We start from the raw sequence: 15,064 nt of genomic DNA on the forward strand, positions 1-15,064 counted from the left end.
CCTTCAGCACTTAAGCAGCCAGGCAAAGCCAGCTTAGCTGGCTCTCCTGAGCCAAGGGGCCTCCTGCACTGTCTTTGAGAAAGGGGAGGTTTGCCTTTGGATAAAATGAGCCCTGCTGAATTTCCAGCAGCCCTGCTTTTGGAGTGAGAGCTTGTGGCTGTCTGGATCAGTGCTTTTGATCACCACCTAATCATGATGCTGCAAAATTGGGTTACTGCTTCTCTTTGCATCAGGACTGGATCCTTGCTTTCACTTCACACGTGAAGTACAATGTCTAAAGGGAATAAATGTGCTCCTTGGAAGGGTATGGTTTCTGTGGTGGGACACCTGTGGGCACACCTCTGGAGTCTGAGTGCACAGCTCACACGGGGAAATGTCGCACACGGGCATGTTTTTGTGGCCAAGCACAGAAAGGCTCTCTCACCTCTCCCTATGTAAATCAAGAGCAGCTTCAATGGAAAACTGATAGGAACAGGAAAGTGGATGAGGCCAGGGCAGCATTCCTGGGCCTGGAGCCGACTGGTGGGTGCCAGGGTGACAGCAGCGTGCATGCAAGTGGAAACTGGATACAGCAAGAGGATGAACAAATGCTCCTGAGCTTTAGTGCATTTGATTTCTGTGTGTCCGGGTCAGCTTTGTGCCCTAAGGCAGCATTCCTGGCTATAAGCAGTCAGAAGGTGATGATACTGTTGAGCAAGGAAAAACAAAGCACAGGCTGCCAGGGCAATGCCCTACTTAGGTGTCCAGCTCCAAGGCCTGGTCCTGTCCCTTGGCCGTGGTGATTGTGCGTGCCAAGTTAAGTGAACCAAGCCAGGACTTCTGTGCTGACCCCAGTCAGCCTTTCTCTGCTCCCTTCCACACCTGCAGGGAGGGGGAAACCTGGAGATACACTGGGTTTCCTGTAAGAGAGTTGGAAAACTGCACTTGGAAAACCTGGAGAAAATTGTAATTCTGATAGGTGCCTGCAGATACACTGGGTTTCCTGTAAGAGAGCTGGAAAACTGCACTTGGAAAAACTGGAGAAAATTGTAATTCTGATAGATGCCCCAACTCTGATGATGATGATAAGTTAAGAGAAACAGTCCCATTGCAGGGCACCCCAGCAGAGCCAGCGGGGGATGCCTTGCAGGGAACACTTCCTAAGGAGATAGCAGAGCTGAGTCAGAGATCCCTGGCTGTTTCCAGGCAGAGGGAGCTGTGGAAGCTCTGTGCAGTGGGATGGTATTGAGTGGGCACCCCAGAGCTGCCAGGCTGTGCCCTGTGAGCAGCACCAGGAGCTCAGAGGTGTGCCAGCAGGTACCTGCCCCACACCGCTCTCCTGCCAGGCTTCATTTTCATGGCAATTTCTCTGTTCCCCCCTTCTCTGGTCTCTGTCCTGGCTGCTCTGTGACTCTCCATGCCCTCATGGCCTCCTTTGCCCTGTGACCTTCTGGTTTGATCTTCTTCAGCTGCTGCCTCTCCTCAATTCAGTGCGGCTGGCTCCACCTCCGGTCATAAAGAGACGCACTTTCCAGGTAGACTTCTCCTTGTTGCCTGTTTCTGAGCTTATCCCAATGCTTGCAATTCATCAGCTTGCTACCTGTCTTTCTTCCCCTGCAGAGGGCTTTCCAAGAGTTTCAGGCAGAGCTGAGGGACTTCTTGAAAGCGGAGGAAACCTTTGATGTGATAATGTTGCTAAAAAGAAATGCGGTGAAGGCAGATTTTTGGACTAAAAGAAATGGGCCATGAAGCTGTTCTTGGGGCTGTCGACAAGCAGCCTCCTCCCTTAAGGAGTCAGTTCCTGCATATTCAATCTCCAGAAGAGGTTGGAAGCCTCTTGCTGAAATTCATCTAATGTCTGTGAAATTTAACTGAGATGAATGAATAGGCAAACGCTTCTTCTAAGGGCTAGTCTAGTCTGAGGCACTTGGGGAAATGTGTTTAAATAAGCTCTTAGAATGGTTTCATTAAACTGCATTAAATCTTTGTGTAAACACATTTATTTTGGTTTCCAGGGCCATAATTCATGTTTAGTTTATTTTGGGAATGAATTCATAAAGTGAATTACGGACATATGAATAGTGAATAAGAGTGTCCATAGTCAGAGTTCATGTGGCTTTTAATGAGCCCACTTTATGCTCCCTCATTCCATCAGTTGGGATTAGCTTTCCTGTGTGGACAAACTGCTGCAATTGCCCCGCTGAAGTGTGCTGGGCACTCTTTATTGAGTGCCTGGGTTTTGTCACCCTGTGCCTGTCTAGACAGTCGGATGCCAGCAGGGAACTGCAGGATGCAAGAGGCTTTACCATGAGGTGCCTGGTCCTTGCCCAGCTCTGGATGAATCCTGAGCCCGTGGTTTCAGCTCAGTTTCTATCGATTCAGCACTCACACCACACAGAGCCCCATGGATTGCGCTGTTTGCCCTTCAAAGTGACAGTCTGGAGAGCCAGGCCAAGGACTGACCTCTTGGGAAGGCTTTGAAAGCTGAAGTTCCTCTCCAGGATGAAGTGGGAAACTTGAATAGCTGCCCTGCATCCTGTCGTCAGCCAGGGCTGCAAATTCCCTCTGTCCTCAGAGGAAAACTTCACCGGAGTTTTTGCCATGATCCATTTTGCCTTTGCTGTATTCATTCTCTAAAAGCAACAGGGTGGGGTCTGCTCCTACACATCTGCCAGCACCAGGCAATTCCAGGAGCCCAGCCTGTGAGTAGTAAGGAAAACAGTGAGGCTGCAGAATGGATGTTAGAGAGGAAAATCCTGCTGCTAGCTCTGAGCACATCGGCAGGAGTGCTTTGCCCAAGGCTTAGCTCAGCATGGCCTGAGTGAGTGAGCTCCTCTTTGAGGAGGCTGAGCAGGCATTGCGTTGCTGGGCTGCAGGCAGGGTGGCTGGCTGGTGTTTTAAAAGAACTGAAAAATAGTTCCAGTCGACAGCTAAAAATATAGAATGACAACTGAGGAAAATGACACCTGATCTCCCACTTACTTTATCCACTCACTGTCCGTTGAGCTCTGTGGGGGTCCTTTTGTGCTGAACACATTAATGAGGCTTTAATGATGTGGTGATAACACTGGGTGTGTTTAGGGATCTGCAAGGATGGGCACTTGCCTAAACAAAGCCTGCTGTGCCCAGGACAGCAGAGTGAGGGTGATGCAAACGGGACTTGGGGTGGGTGAGCTCCTTGCAGCCGCTCCCTGTGCTGGGGCAGGGCTCCTGCTCTGCCATCTCTCCTACCAGCACCCTGTTCCAGCACCATGCTGCACTTTAGTGCCCTAAATTTGGAGCATGGACTGGGCTGGCAGAGAGTAGCTGAGGTGGGAATAGAGAGAGAGCCAAAGTGAGATGAGCAAAGCCCCCTTTGCCTTCCCATGGTGCACCCATGCTGGGGGTGTTAAAAGATGCAGTGGGAGAGAAGTCTTTGAAGGTGGAATGAGAGGGCAAGGCAAGAGGAAATGTAGAAATACATTCCAGTGTCCTCCCAACATCTTCATTAGATCCAAATTACCTTCCATATTTAAAACTATGAGACCATTTACAGTTGAGTGGCACTGAGTATGGAGGATAAGGAAGCTTAGGAAAGAACCTGCATTCCCTTGCAAGGGCCACAGGATGAATGAAGATCCACTTTGAAAGTGGGGAGAAGCAAGGGCACCCCTCCTGCCTGGCCCTGCAGGCTTCCCAGCGTGGGCTGAGGGTTGGGCAGTGAGGCACAGAAAAGGAAAGGGCTGTTGCTCCACACATGACCCAGCTTCTCGTGAGCCTGGCCCACGCGCTGGAAATTTTCTTTTAAATAGAGCTGATGGCAGAAAGGATGAAATTTGCAGCTTATTACTTTCATTTATCATTCTAAATAAAGCAAACATCCCTGTATCTGCATGTTTCACTGAAGGCAGCCAGGATAAACAGCGCATTTGGTAGGAACGCAGGGGACAGATTTCGTGCATTTTCCTCCAGTGTGTAAGGCTGGAGAGAGGATAAATGCAGCAGAGACCCAACTGCACACCCGCTGACTTTTAACTGAGAAACAGCCATGTTTGGTTTCTAGCTTCCCATAGACCCACCAAGGGAAGTCTTTCAGATTTGAATGGGATCACTAGCAGTAGGCTCTCATGTTTTATCTAGGGAGGTGAGCCTAGAGAGTGAACAGCTTGGCACGGGTGCCACAGTGCCCTAGGAGCTGGATTCATCAGTTCTAGATCAGCAGTCTGGTATTCAAACGTGCTGCTTCCAACCCACTGTCTCCTGCGTGCCGCCTGGTGCCACGTGCAGCCCCAGATGACATTGCTGAGGCATGAGCCACAGGCACGAGGGGCACTGAGGGCCTGGGGAGGAGCTGGCTCCAGCAGCTCCCTCTCACAGAGCTCAGAGTGGCAGGTGGCTCAGCAGGCACTGCCTTGTTAAATCCCAGCAAAACAGGCTCTGCCTGGTGTCCATGGGCCTGCCTTGGCTGGCCTCCAGGAATGCCATGATGATCGTGTTATTTTCTTTGGGGTTTGTGGCATTTCTACTGTTGGTCCTTGGCAAAACACAGGGAGTGTTGTCCAACCAATATAGTATGGGGGAAGAAGTGGCTGAGGTGGCTCTGCCTGGAAGTGCCAGTGTCGTACAGGAGGCTTTGCTTCACATGTGACTGTCAAGTGCTTTGGAAAGCCTCCTCAGAGACTCAAGAGATGTTGGTCTTTGACACATAAATTTTACTTGGCTGGCTCAATGAAGAAAAAGGTCTCTTTGGGCTGCTCTGTCATCACTAGATCTCTCTAGAAGGGAGCTCTGAGCAGGTGACCTCAGATGTCTTTGCAAACCTTTGGGTGCTGGCTCCTGCTTCCCAGGCAGCCCAGTGTCCTCAGCAGGGCTCTCATCACTCTTGGAAACCTCTCCTGGCAGAAACCTGGCACTTGCTTCTGTCTCCTCTGCTGGCCTGTCTTGGCCCTTGGGGTGGTGGTGTGAAGGGTTTGCTGTGCCTGCTGTAACTCTTGTTTTACAAACTGCAGGGTGAACAGGGACAGGCAGGGATCCAAGGGCCCCCGGGGCCCCCTGGCCCACCAGGGCCCCCTGGACCAGCTGGACCTGAAGGAATCCCAGGACGTCCTGGGCCAGTTGGACCCGCTGTAAGTCCTTAGCAAAACTGAAATGCTTCTGCTTCCCCATCCCCTAGGGCATAGGCTGCTTCCTCTGGCTTCCTCTGGTTGCTGCTAGGGAAGCTGAGATAGCCAGGACAGGAGGCTTGCAGAGAATGTGGATGTGTGGACAGGAAGAGGTTCCAGGGAAGGAGAGGGAAGGCAGAGATGGGACCTGGGCACTGCTGCTATCTGGACACACAGGGAGTGACACCAGGCTCATTTCCTCCTCCTCCTCAGCCCTGCAGATGGCCTTGGGGAGGAAGTAACAGTGGGGTGTAATTGTCTGCTCACTGCCACCCCTTTGAAGTCCTGTCCCTGTCCTAGGCAGGGAGGGTGGGAGCAGAACCACCCTTATAAAACAAAACTTCTGCTGAATGGCAGGGGACAGAAAGTGCTGCTAATGTGCCTCTCTCTTGCCACAGGGCAGAGCAGGAGAACCTGGGAAGCCTGGCAGAGATGGAAAGGTGGGTACCAGAGTCCAGCTCTGTTCCTGGGAGCTGCAGGGGCCAACGTGCCACGCTGGCTCTGCAGCACTGGGAATTAAAGGAGCTTCCATCCCCAGCAGTTTTCAAGGGCTGCCAGCAGGAAAAGCAAGTCTCATCCCTGGAGGCAAATGCACCTCTCCACACACAACACAGGGGTCAGCACCCTCCTTTCTCTCTGAGAGATCTTCATCTCTCTCTGAGGAGCCAAGGACAGGATGGCTAAACACCTGAATTGTCAAAGCAGGTGGCAGAGGTATCAGAGCATATCTAGAGCAGTTTTCCTTCCCTGCCTGCCCACAGGCAGCTCCTGCAAAGATAGTTTGTTTATTTATGTTTACACACACGTATGTCTGGTATGCTTCATGGTTCATATCAGGTAAATTGTTTGGGTATTTCTCATTTAGAGACACAAGTGGTTTGTTTGTTAATACATTCTCTCTGTTTAGCTTGCCAGAGGAAGCTGCAAATGCCTGATTTACTCCAGAGCTGCAGTGGGCTGGGAACAAGTTCCCCAAGCAAGCCAGAGAAACAGAAAATACTCTGGAGCATAATGCATAAGGCAAAGCAGCTTTTTAGTCTTCAAACTGAGCAAGAACAAACCTGGGGGGATGGAGCATGGTGGGCATAAGTTTATTTGAGTGTATGCACTAAGATATCTACATGAAGAATAGACTGGGGATGTTTGAGCTCAGCAGTGCAAATCTCTAAGGGGTGTTTTGAATCAAACTAGCCAGCATCCCCCCATCACCCTGCTGTCCATGTAATGTCACACTTTCCAACCCCAGTGTCTGTTTTGATTTTATCCACAGGGCTTACCTGGGCCTCCTGGACCAAAGGTGAGACATCTCACCTCACTTAGAGGTGCAGAAAGATGATGAACAGAGATGGGCTCTCCTGACAGGACAGATCCATTTGATGGATGGAGGAGGGGTGAAAGAGGTTACATCAAAGGGCTGAGAGGGATTTCTGACCCAGCTCAGCAGTGCCTCTGGGGCCCAGCCCCTGTGCTGACTCAGGGGTTTTGTGCAGGGACACGTCTGAGCTGCCTCTCCGCTGAGCCAGGCACGCCTCATCAGCCCAGCTTGCAAAACTGTTTGCCACACACAGCTTTATTGGCTTCTTCCATTCTCAAAGCATTTCCCAGTGCTTCAGGAATGGATTTTGCAATGCTATTGTTAACTCTGCCACGCTTTCCCATTTATTCACTTGCCAAAGTGCAAGGGAGGGGGCGGTTGTTGTTGTTTTTCAGCTGCAGCCACCCAACATAATTTGTTTTTATCTGATATGTGGCCAGGGTGAGGAGATAGGAGCCATGGAGTTGGGGTACAGAGCTGACACGTGTTAGCTGTGTGCCAGGGCTTTCCTGCCAGGGCTCAGCCCAGTGCAGCAACGCTGACCTGTGGGTCTGAAGGGACAGGAGCTCACTGGAATCACTGTGAGCAAAAGGCAGATTTTCCCCATGGAATGCTCTCCCATCCAAACAACATCCCAGGGAAAAGAGCAGAGATTTGTCCCTCTCAGGCCAAGCCTCAATTCCTTTTGTCTTTTTGCCTTTTGCAGGGAGATGCTGGCATTCAGGGATACCCTGGCAGAAAGGTAAGGAGGGAAGCTCCGGTGTTGTTAAATGAATTAAGTGCACTGATGCTTTCTGGAATCGTGGCTGAAAATCTGTGGACTATGCTGGAGCCTCCTGTGGAGGGTTTGCATCAGTCCCACGGGTTCCCTGCTGTCACCTGTGTAAAGAGGGCCTGGGCCCAGAGATTTTTGTCTTTAACTCTCCAGCAACTATGGAGCAAATATCTCCCTGTTTGTGTTTGTGTGTGTGTGTGTGTGTGCCTCTCTACACCCACTTCCAGGCTGGAATGCATTTCTTATGCATCCAAGCCCATATGGGAGGCTGAAAAGGGCCAAATCCCTGGCTGTTGCTCTCTGGGATACAGGAAAGAGTCAGTCCTGCTCTGGGTTAAAAGGCAGAAGCTGGCAATGCCCAAGTGCCTCCAGCAGCAGCTGATTAGCATCAAGGCTGTGAGCCCAGAGGGTGTAATGAAGAGACAGGAAGAGAAGGACACAAAGGGAGATCAAACAGGAGAGAGGGAATGGAGAGATACTGCTATGGAGATGTCAGCTGGAGAAGGGGAAGGTGAATGTTCCCAGCAGGAAGGAGCCCTGTGTCCCCTCTTATCTCCACGTTGCTTTATGGGTGCTCTGCAAGCAAAATGGCAAGAACTGAGAGCTTTTTAATTAGCTCTGTATAAACTGAGAAGGTTTTCTTATGTCAGGAAGTGGAAATTACAGCCCCTGCAGACCACAGCCCCCTCCTGCAGACAGACACAATTTATTGCCCCTTTTCCCAGTGAAGCCAAGGTTTTCCATCAAGATCCCTGTGTGCACAGGGAGGGTGGCTCTGGGCAGTGACCTCCCAGCAGCTCCTCCTACATGAAACACCCCCTGTGCTTCCATCCCTGCCGAGCCAGGAGCCTGCCCCGGGCTGCAGGGTGAGCCCAAGGCTTTCCTGGGAAAGCTGGAAGGAATGGATCAATGTAGGGCACCAAATCCTAACGGGAAGGGAAAAGAAGGTGAAATATTGAGGAAAGTTGTTAATTCAGATTTGGTGCTTCCTTCACTCCATGCATTTCATGCACTGCATAGCTGCTCCTCTCCCAGAGACCCAGGGGTGGGTTGGTGTGTGTGGGACACCTCAGTGTGGGACATGCCTCTCACACCTCTGCTGGCCTTTCTGCAGCCCACAGCTCCTTTCCTTGCTGCTGTGTTTGCTGCTTCCACTGTTCTCTTTGCTCTCTCCCTCAGGGTGAGGTGGGTGAGGCAGGCCTGCCCGGTGCCCGTGGCCTCCCTGGAGCCTCTGGCCCCAAGGTAACCCTTGAACTGGAGTGAAAGGGGCAGATAAGGGGCACAAGCCTGTCCTAAAGGGATATCAAAGGCCAGGGGTGGGAGACAGCTTTCTAGAGCCTGGGATGAACCACGTAGACAGCAACAATTGCTCCTGTGTGAAGAATCTGGGCCATTGTTGGCCAAGGTGATTCCATGCTGTCCTGAACCAGGAATTACACAATCCCCCATTAAGGAATAAAACCGACCCAGCCTTCAGAGGCTTTGCACCAGGGCTGTGAAAATGAGGGTGCTCTGGACCATGAGATGTTTCAATGGTTTCTGCACCCTTATCATGTAAAAGAAGAGTGTTAATATGGGCAGCCTCCAGCCTGCCCTCCAAGGACCTAAACTGCCTTTGCACTCCTGGGAGGGGAGGGAAGGCTGCAGCCAGTGCCTGGCTGGTCCCATGCTGCTGTGAGCAGACCTGGAGTGCTGGGGCTGCATTTATCACACCCCTCTTCTGGCTGCTTTATCTCTTGCTGTTACTGCTTGCTTGGTTTCCCTTTGTGCTCACTGTCCCTCTCTGTTTCCCCCCTTTCTCTCTCCTTTTCTTGGCAGGGTGAAAAAGGGGATGCTGGCATCAAGGTAGGCATGACAAATACATTTTCCTAACTCACAGCAGATCACCTGGGAGATGCTGCTGCTTGGGCTGATGGGTTGTCAGGGGAGCTGGGTGCAAGGCAGCTCTGTGGGGTGTTTGATGGAGTCCACATCTGTGCTCTGATGAGCCACAGACAGGCACTCCCAGCTCAGGCTGCCTTCATCCCTTCAGTGGAATTCCATTCTTACCAGAGGCATTTCTCTGGATATGAAGCTTGCTGGTGATTTGTTACATCTCCCTATTTGATGGGCTAGGTTGGGGTTTCCTCATAAAATCTGGTTAGCTGACGCATCAAATCCACTCCAACTCCACCATTCAGGCTGAGGTTTGGCACCAGCCCTTCTGTCTGTTTCTGGACACTTTTACAGGCTCATATGGTCTCTGCCCAGATGTTATCTATTTGACTAAAATTTACTGTACCCATATATTTCAAGTATATTACTCAATGTAGGCTGTGCTTAAAACATGACAACACTGGCAAGTGTTCATGGCAGTCAGAGCACACTGTGTCATGCCATACATCTTAGACATCCTGAGGAAAGACTGGTCCTTCAATATTTGGGAAGGCATTAACTGTGACACGTTCATTTCGAGTATTTAGTGTGTGGCATGCAGCTCATTTATCCTGCAGCACATACACTTTCTAGATCTTTTCCATCTGGGTGGATTGAAGAGAGAAAGAGGTTTGAAGAGAGAAAAGGCCCCTTCAGAGCTTACCAAGGATGCATTACTTGGAGTTTAAAGAAATGTTCTTTGGGAATGCAGCCTCTGGGTTCATAGCTGGATAGGGCAGCAGGGATTGTCTTCCTACAAGAAAACACCCCCTCAGGAATACTGCAGGGCATGTGGTTCCCTGTGTGCATCTCTGTAAGAGTGACAGGGGTAGGACAGTGGGGACAGACGGAGAGCAGAGATCTCTGCAGCCAGGTCAGGAACTTGGGGTTTATTGCAGAGGGCCTGGGTGCAGGGCCCTGCTGGGAGCTGCCACAGCCCAGAGCAGGCCCGAGAGAAGAGAGGGGCAGAGAGAAAAGCATAAGAGAGTAAAAAGGGTAAGAGAGTAAAAGGCAAGAGCTAAGAGAGTGAGGTTCCCGTTACAATAAATCATCTCCTGTGTTGAATATTCTGATTCTCACTAACCAATCTAGTACAATATACAAATCCTACAGCATTTACATATGGCCTATAAGAATCATTACATTACCATACTGTGTTACACTTTAAACCCTAAAAACTCCTCTTTGGGCCCTTCTGCCAAGCTGTAGGGTCTGCTCTGACCCTTGGGCCTGTCTGCAAGCAGAGGGAATTGTTCCATCAAAAGGGAACAACCTTCAGCTGGCCGCACCATTGTTTTCCTGTTGTTCAGTAACTGAGGGATCTCAAAGCTTGCTTTCATTTCAATCTCATTATAGTTTCCATATTCTCAAAATCTTTTGCCAGGCAATCATGTTTGTAAGGCTTTCCTGTTCCATCCTCCCCAACACATCTCCCCATCAGTGTAATTCCACAAGCACAGAGGCATTGCTCCTGTTTGTGCCAGTGGGAATGAAGGTGGAATTGCACCCAGAACTGATTACTTTGAGGGCTTGGAGCTTGCTGCTCTCTCAACAGCAGACCTCCCATTAAACTAAACTGAAGGAGTGAACTCAGAGTGTTGCCCGAGAGGGAGAAAAGGCTGAAAGGAGAAGCTGTGTTTTGTCCTTGCTGAAACTCCCATGTTTCACTGCTGGCATGGAACGCCTGCTTTGCTCATGCCCATGTGCCATCACTGGCCAGCTCTTCATGTGGGTTCTGGCAAAGGGGAAGGCTGCAGTCATGTCTCAGGGTGATGCAGAGGGTGAGAGCCTTCCCTGACTCGGGCCACCCTGCAGACACAGTCCTGCTATTGGCCCTTTGTTTATGTCTTGCACACCCCCCTTCAGGAAGAGCAGAGATGAAACCCACTGTGCTTTTTGGGATTACTAAATCTCCCAAAGGGCACCTCTGCAGCCCCAGAGCAGCAGCTTCTTTCTCACACAGACTATCATTTGTTACTGTCAAGGTCACTTTTCTCCTGACTTCCCTTCTTTTTGCTCAGAGGAGTTGAAAGGGAGGTGCAGACACGTTCTTAAATCAGCAGCCAGACCTCACTCAGCCCCTGAGCATCCAACAGCACGTGCATTTGTTGTCTTTGGAAATGGCTTCTTTCTGTTGTCCTCCCACCTAGGAGGATTAATTGGGACTCTGGAAGACATTTAAGTCTTCCAACTTTGGATCCACTTACCTAGACTAGATTTTACCTTCTCTTTGCCTTGGGGAGCCCTGGACAAACACCATGATTCCTAGGTTAGCTGTAGTGGCCAATTTTGCATGGAATATCACTGCGTTGGCTGGCAGTGAGGAATATCTCTAGCCTGAAGAAGTTTCCTGGTATCACACAGAGCCCTTGTTCATTCAGCCACCTCTGAGCTCCCTCTCACCAGAGGGCTTGGCTTTTACAGGGTGAAGGAATCAAACAGCTCCTCAGGCAGGCACTTCTTCATGGGGAGTCTCTGGGAAGGGGAATTGACTGTCACAGGCTGGGCTGCCCGGTGGGGATGGTCTCAGCAAGCAGGCTGGGTGTCTCCCAGCAGAAAACATCACTCTGCCCTGCTGGGTCTCACTGAAAACAGACAGGGAGCATGGCTGGGAAGGAGAGAGACCAATCCACATTCTCCAGTACAAAGTATTCCTAATTACTGCTTTACTTTCCTTACTGCTGAAAATAGGGCAGTGTAGGGCGGGAGGTGCCCACACTAGGTCATGGATATTGTGATATTAGAAAGTGTTTTACAAAATGTAGTTCACAGGATGCTGTAATTACAAGAAGCTATTTTTTTATAAAAGCAGATATATATATATATATATCCCTGCTAAATAGCCCTTCCAAGCAAGGAATAAACACCCAGAAGAAAATTACAGGAGCAGTATGCAGATTGCCTGAATCTGCATTTTCCAGTTATTTTATTTTATTTTCCAGTTGTTTTATTTTATTTTCCAGTTATCAGCAGGCAAAATTCAGGCTAAGAGCACAAGGCAGCCCTTGGATTGTCTGTCTCTCCCAATAGGTTTGTTCATGCCAGGGTCACTGCAGGCTGGGATGTGGGAGCAGGGTGTGGAGGCTGTGGCACTCCAGTGGGGTCAGTCCTGTGTAAGAATTGAGAGGGAATTGAGGGAAATGGCCCCAGCTGGGGCAGTCAGTGCCTCACAGTGCCTCACCTCACTCAGGAGGGTTTGTCATCACCTGTGCCCTGGGAGGACTCATCTGCTGTCTCTTGCTGTCTTTCTCTGTGTGTCTTGCTCTGCTTGCAGGGGGAGAGAGGCATGCCAGGGCTGCCAGGAAGACATGGCTCTAAGGTACCTTGTGCCCAGAGGACGGATGCTTGTCTGCCTGACCTCACCCCAGCACCCCTGATGCTCAGGCACTGTGTATCTGTGTGTCTGTGAGCCAGTGACTATCCTCAGCTAAATTATTCATGCTTCTAAATTGCAAAATGCAGGGCCTAATTCACGAAGGCAGAGGTGGGGGAAGATGTGTTTACAGAGCAAATGGCATGCCCAGTCTGATGCTGACTTGCAACATCAGGGTTTAATGCTTTACCCGGTGAGAGCAGCCAGTTGTGGTGTTTGTAGGGAATTGGCATTTTGGGAATTGTGCCAGGGGAGCACTGCAGGTGTGTGCCAGCCCAGCTGGGATGAGCAGGGCTGCCCAGGTGGGAGCCTGCAGTGAATCAGGGTCAGTGTGTGACAGCCCTGCATGTCTGTGCATTGCAGTTTGAAGGTAAATGCTAGAAAATAACATGGTCTGCAGTCACTGCTGTTTGAAGGCTGAGAAATGAGGGACAGGCATCCCAAGGCTCTGCAAAGGCCTAACCAAAGGCACTCACTGCACGTTATCCCTTTCATGGCTCCAGCCTGTATTGGCTAAAACCTACTGACCCTGAGACAGTCTGGAATGCTTTTCACCCCATATATTGCATAGAATCCCTGATCTCCATCTTCTGTCCTTGTGTTTTTTAGCTTTTGTCCCCGATTTCTGTTTCAGAAAGCTGAGAGGTATGATCCTGCTGCTCTCTGGCTCCCCACTCCTCCTTGTTTGAACCTTTTCCAAGCTTTTTTCACTTTGAACTTGGCTCCCAGTCCTCTGCACTGCCTCATGTGCTACATCCCACCCCCTCACATTTCCCAGTTTCTAACACCACTTCTCTCCCTCCCCCCTCCTTAGTTACCCCTCATGTTTGCCTTTTTAACTGGACCTGTTCTAACCAGGAGCTGACTAGTGCTAACACAGGGGATACAGAGATTTCAGAGAGGATGGTTGCAGGGACAACCTGCTCTTTGCGTCAGTGCTGTTGAGGGCAGTGTGACAGTCCCTGTGGGAGCAGCTGCCTCCTGAGACCCCTGTCTGGATGGCAGGGCAGGGACACTCCACGGCCCCATGGTGGTGGCTTGCTGTGCACTGCAGAGTGACAGAATGACACCTGAATTGCAGTGATGCAAGTCTGGCTTTTCCCCTAAGGTGTCTGGCTTCAGAGCTCTCCTGGAAACACTTTACTGCAGGGTTTATCCTCTGTGAGGGGGAATAGCCAGGCCAAGGCTCTGGGGTATGAGCCAGCCTTTCTCAGGATGCTTGGGCTGAGGTGTCTGGGCTCAAGCCTTGAGGAGGGTTTTGCTCCTTGGTCTGTCTTTGCATTCCTCAGTTATTTGACACTGTTCTGCTTCACTTGCAGGCCTAAACCCAGGGCAGGAGGGGGTGGAGATGTGTTTGTCTGGGTTGTGCTCAGGGTGCCTGCCCTTGGAGGAGCTGTCAGAACCCAGAGCCCCTGCCATGGGTGAGCAGCTCAGGGAATGAGGACGTGTGCTGTGTGGGGTCACAGCATCACTTCTGAGCTGTGGAAAGGAGAACATGCACAGTTTTACGTTTTGACTGTCACTTGACTGATACGTTTTGCTTTAAAAAACCCCTGTGTCCGATTGATTTCAAGCAAGGTGTCGCTGTCTCTGTCTGCTCTCTCTGCCAGGGCGCTCCGGGGCTGGCGGCCGCAGGGATGAAGGTCAGTTCTGGGCTGCAGTGCCTCGCTTGGGCACGGGCTGGGCTGGGAGAGCGCTGGAAAATGGTCGGAGAGCTCCCACTGATGGGGAATATCAGAACTGCCTCCCTTGGCAGAGGTGCCAGACCTGCGTGCAGCCTCCCCCGGGGCCAGTGGGCTCGGATCAGCACAGGCTGCCCTGGCTGCACCGCAGCCTTGCTCCTGTGCTGCGGAGACAGAGCAGGGAGTGCCAATTCCTCTGTGCCAGCACACGGGTCTCGTCCTGCTCTGCTCTATTGTATCTGGTAAACACCTGCTGCGTGGTTACTCCATTCTATGGAATCTGTGAGTCTGAGGTTTGGTGGTTTCTTATGGCAGCCTGGGAGCTGGCTAATGAAGATAAAAGAGGTTCCAGGCACAAAAATTGGCAATTGAAGCACTCTTGTGCCCTTACCAGCTCAAAGCCCCCATGGATGAATGTTCTTTTCCCCACTCTGGTAGCTCTAGGAGGATTTGTACTCTTTCCTGCTGGTTTGTGACTCTGTTTTCTTGTCTCTTTCTCTCCAGGGCGAGCCTGGGACTCCAGGAGAAAAGGTACTCTCAGGGGGTTTTGCTCTGAGCCTGCACTTCGGGTTGGTTTGTGTGTTTTCCCCTCCCTGAGCAGCTAAGGGGGCTGAGGAATGTCTGTGTACATCCCAGTGCCCAAATCCAGGCCCTAATGGCACCTGCAGCAAATTGGGAGTAGGATACAGTGATACCCAGTGAGAGAGGGACCATGCTGCAAGTATTTCCATCCTCCTGCTCATGTCTGTGTGTAACTGTAGGACATGAAATAAATAACAGTGTGCACACACTGCTGTTCTTAAGGGAAAAAAGGGGGACTTTATTTTTTGACTTTAGCATTTATAGATTTCCAAAAGTGACAGTGGATTTGGAGAGTGACAGTGC

General features: G+C 50.8%; 1 protein-coding gene across 1 annotated transcript in view; it reads left to right on the forward strand.

The window, feature by feature from the left end:
• COL13A1 (collagen type XIII alpha 1 chain) overlaps positions 1-15,064 on the forward strand; it is a 93,616-nt gene that overhangs the window by 44,902 nt on the left and 33,650 nt on the right. Inside the window, exons 13-21 of the mRNA XM_074544453.1 lie at positions 1,449-1,514; positions 4,968-5,084; positions 5,519-5,560; positions 6,391-6,417; positions 7,142-7,177; positions 8,390-8,452; positions 9,029-9,055; positions 14,108-14,140; positions 14,684-14,710. Coding sequence (XP_074400554.1) covers positions 1,449-1,514; positions 4,968-5,084; positions 5,519-5,560; positions 6,391-6,417; positions 7,142-7,177; positions 8,390-8,452; positions 9,029-9,055; positions 14,108-14,140; positions 14,684-14,710 — 438 coding nt within the window. The remainder of the gene's footprint in view (positions 1-1,448; positions 1,515-4,967; positions 5,085-5,518; positions 5,561-6,390; positions 6,418-7,141; positions 7,178-8,389; positions 8,453-9,028; positions 9,056-14,107; positions 14,141-14,683; positions 14,711-15,064) is intronic.

This window comes from Zonotrichia albicollis, chromosome 7, assembly GCF_047830755.1.
Source record: "Zonotrichia albicollis isolate bZonAlb1 chromosome 7, bZonAlb1.hap1, whole genome shotgun sequence".
Lineage (NCBI taxonomy): Eukaryota > Metazoa > Chordata > Aves > Passeriformes > Passerellidae > Zonotrichia > Zonotrichia albicollis.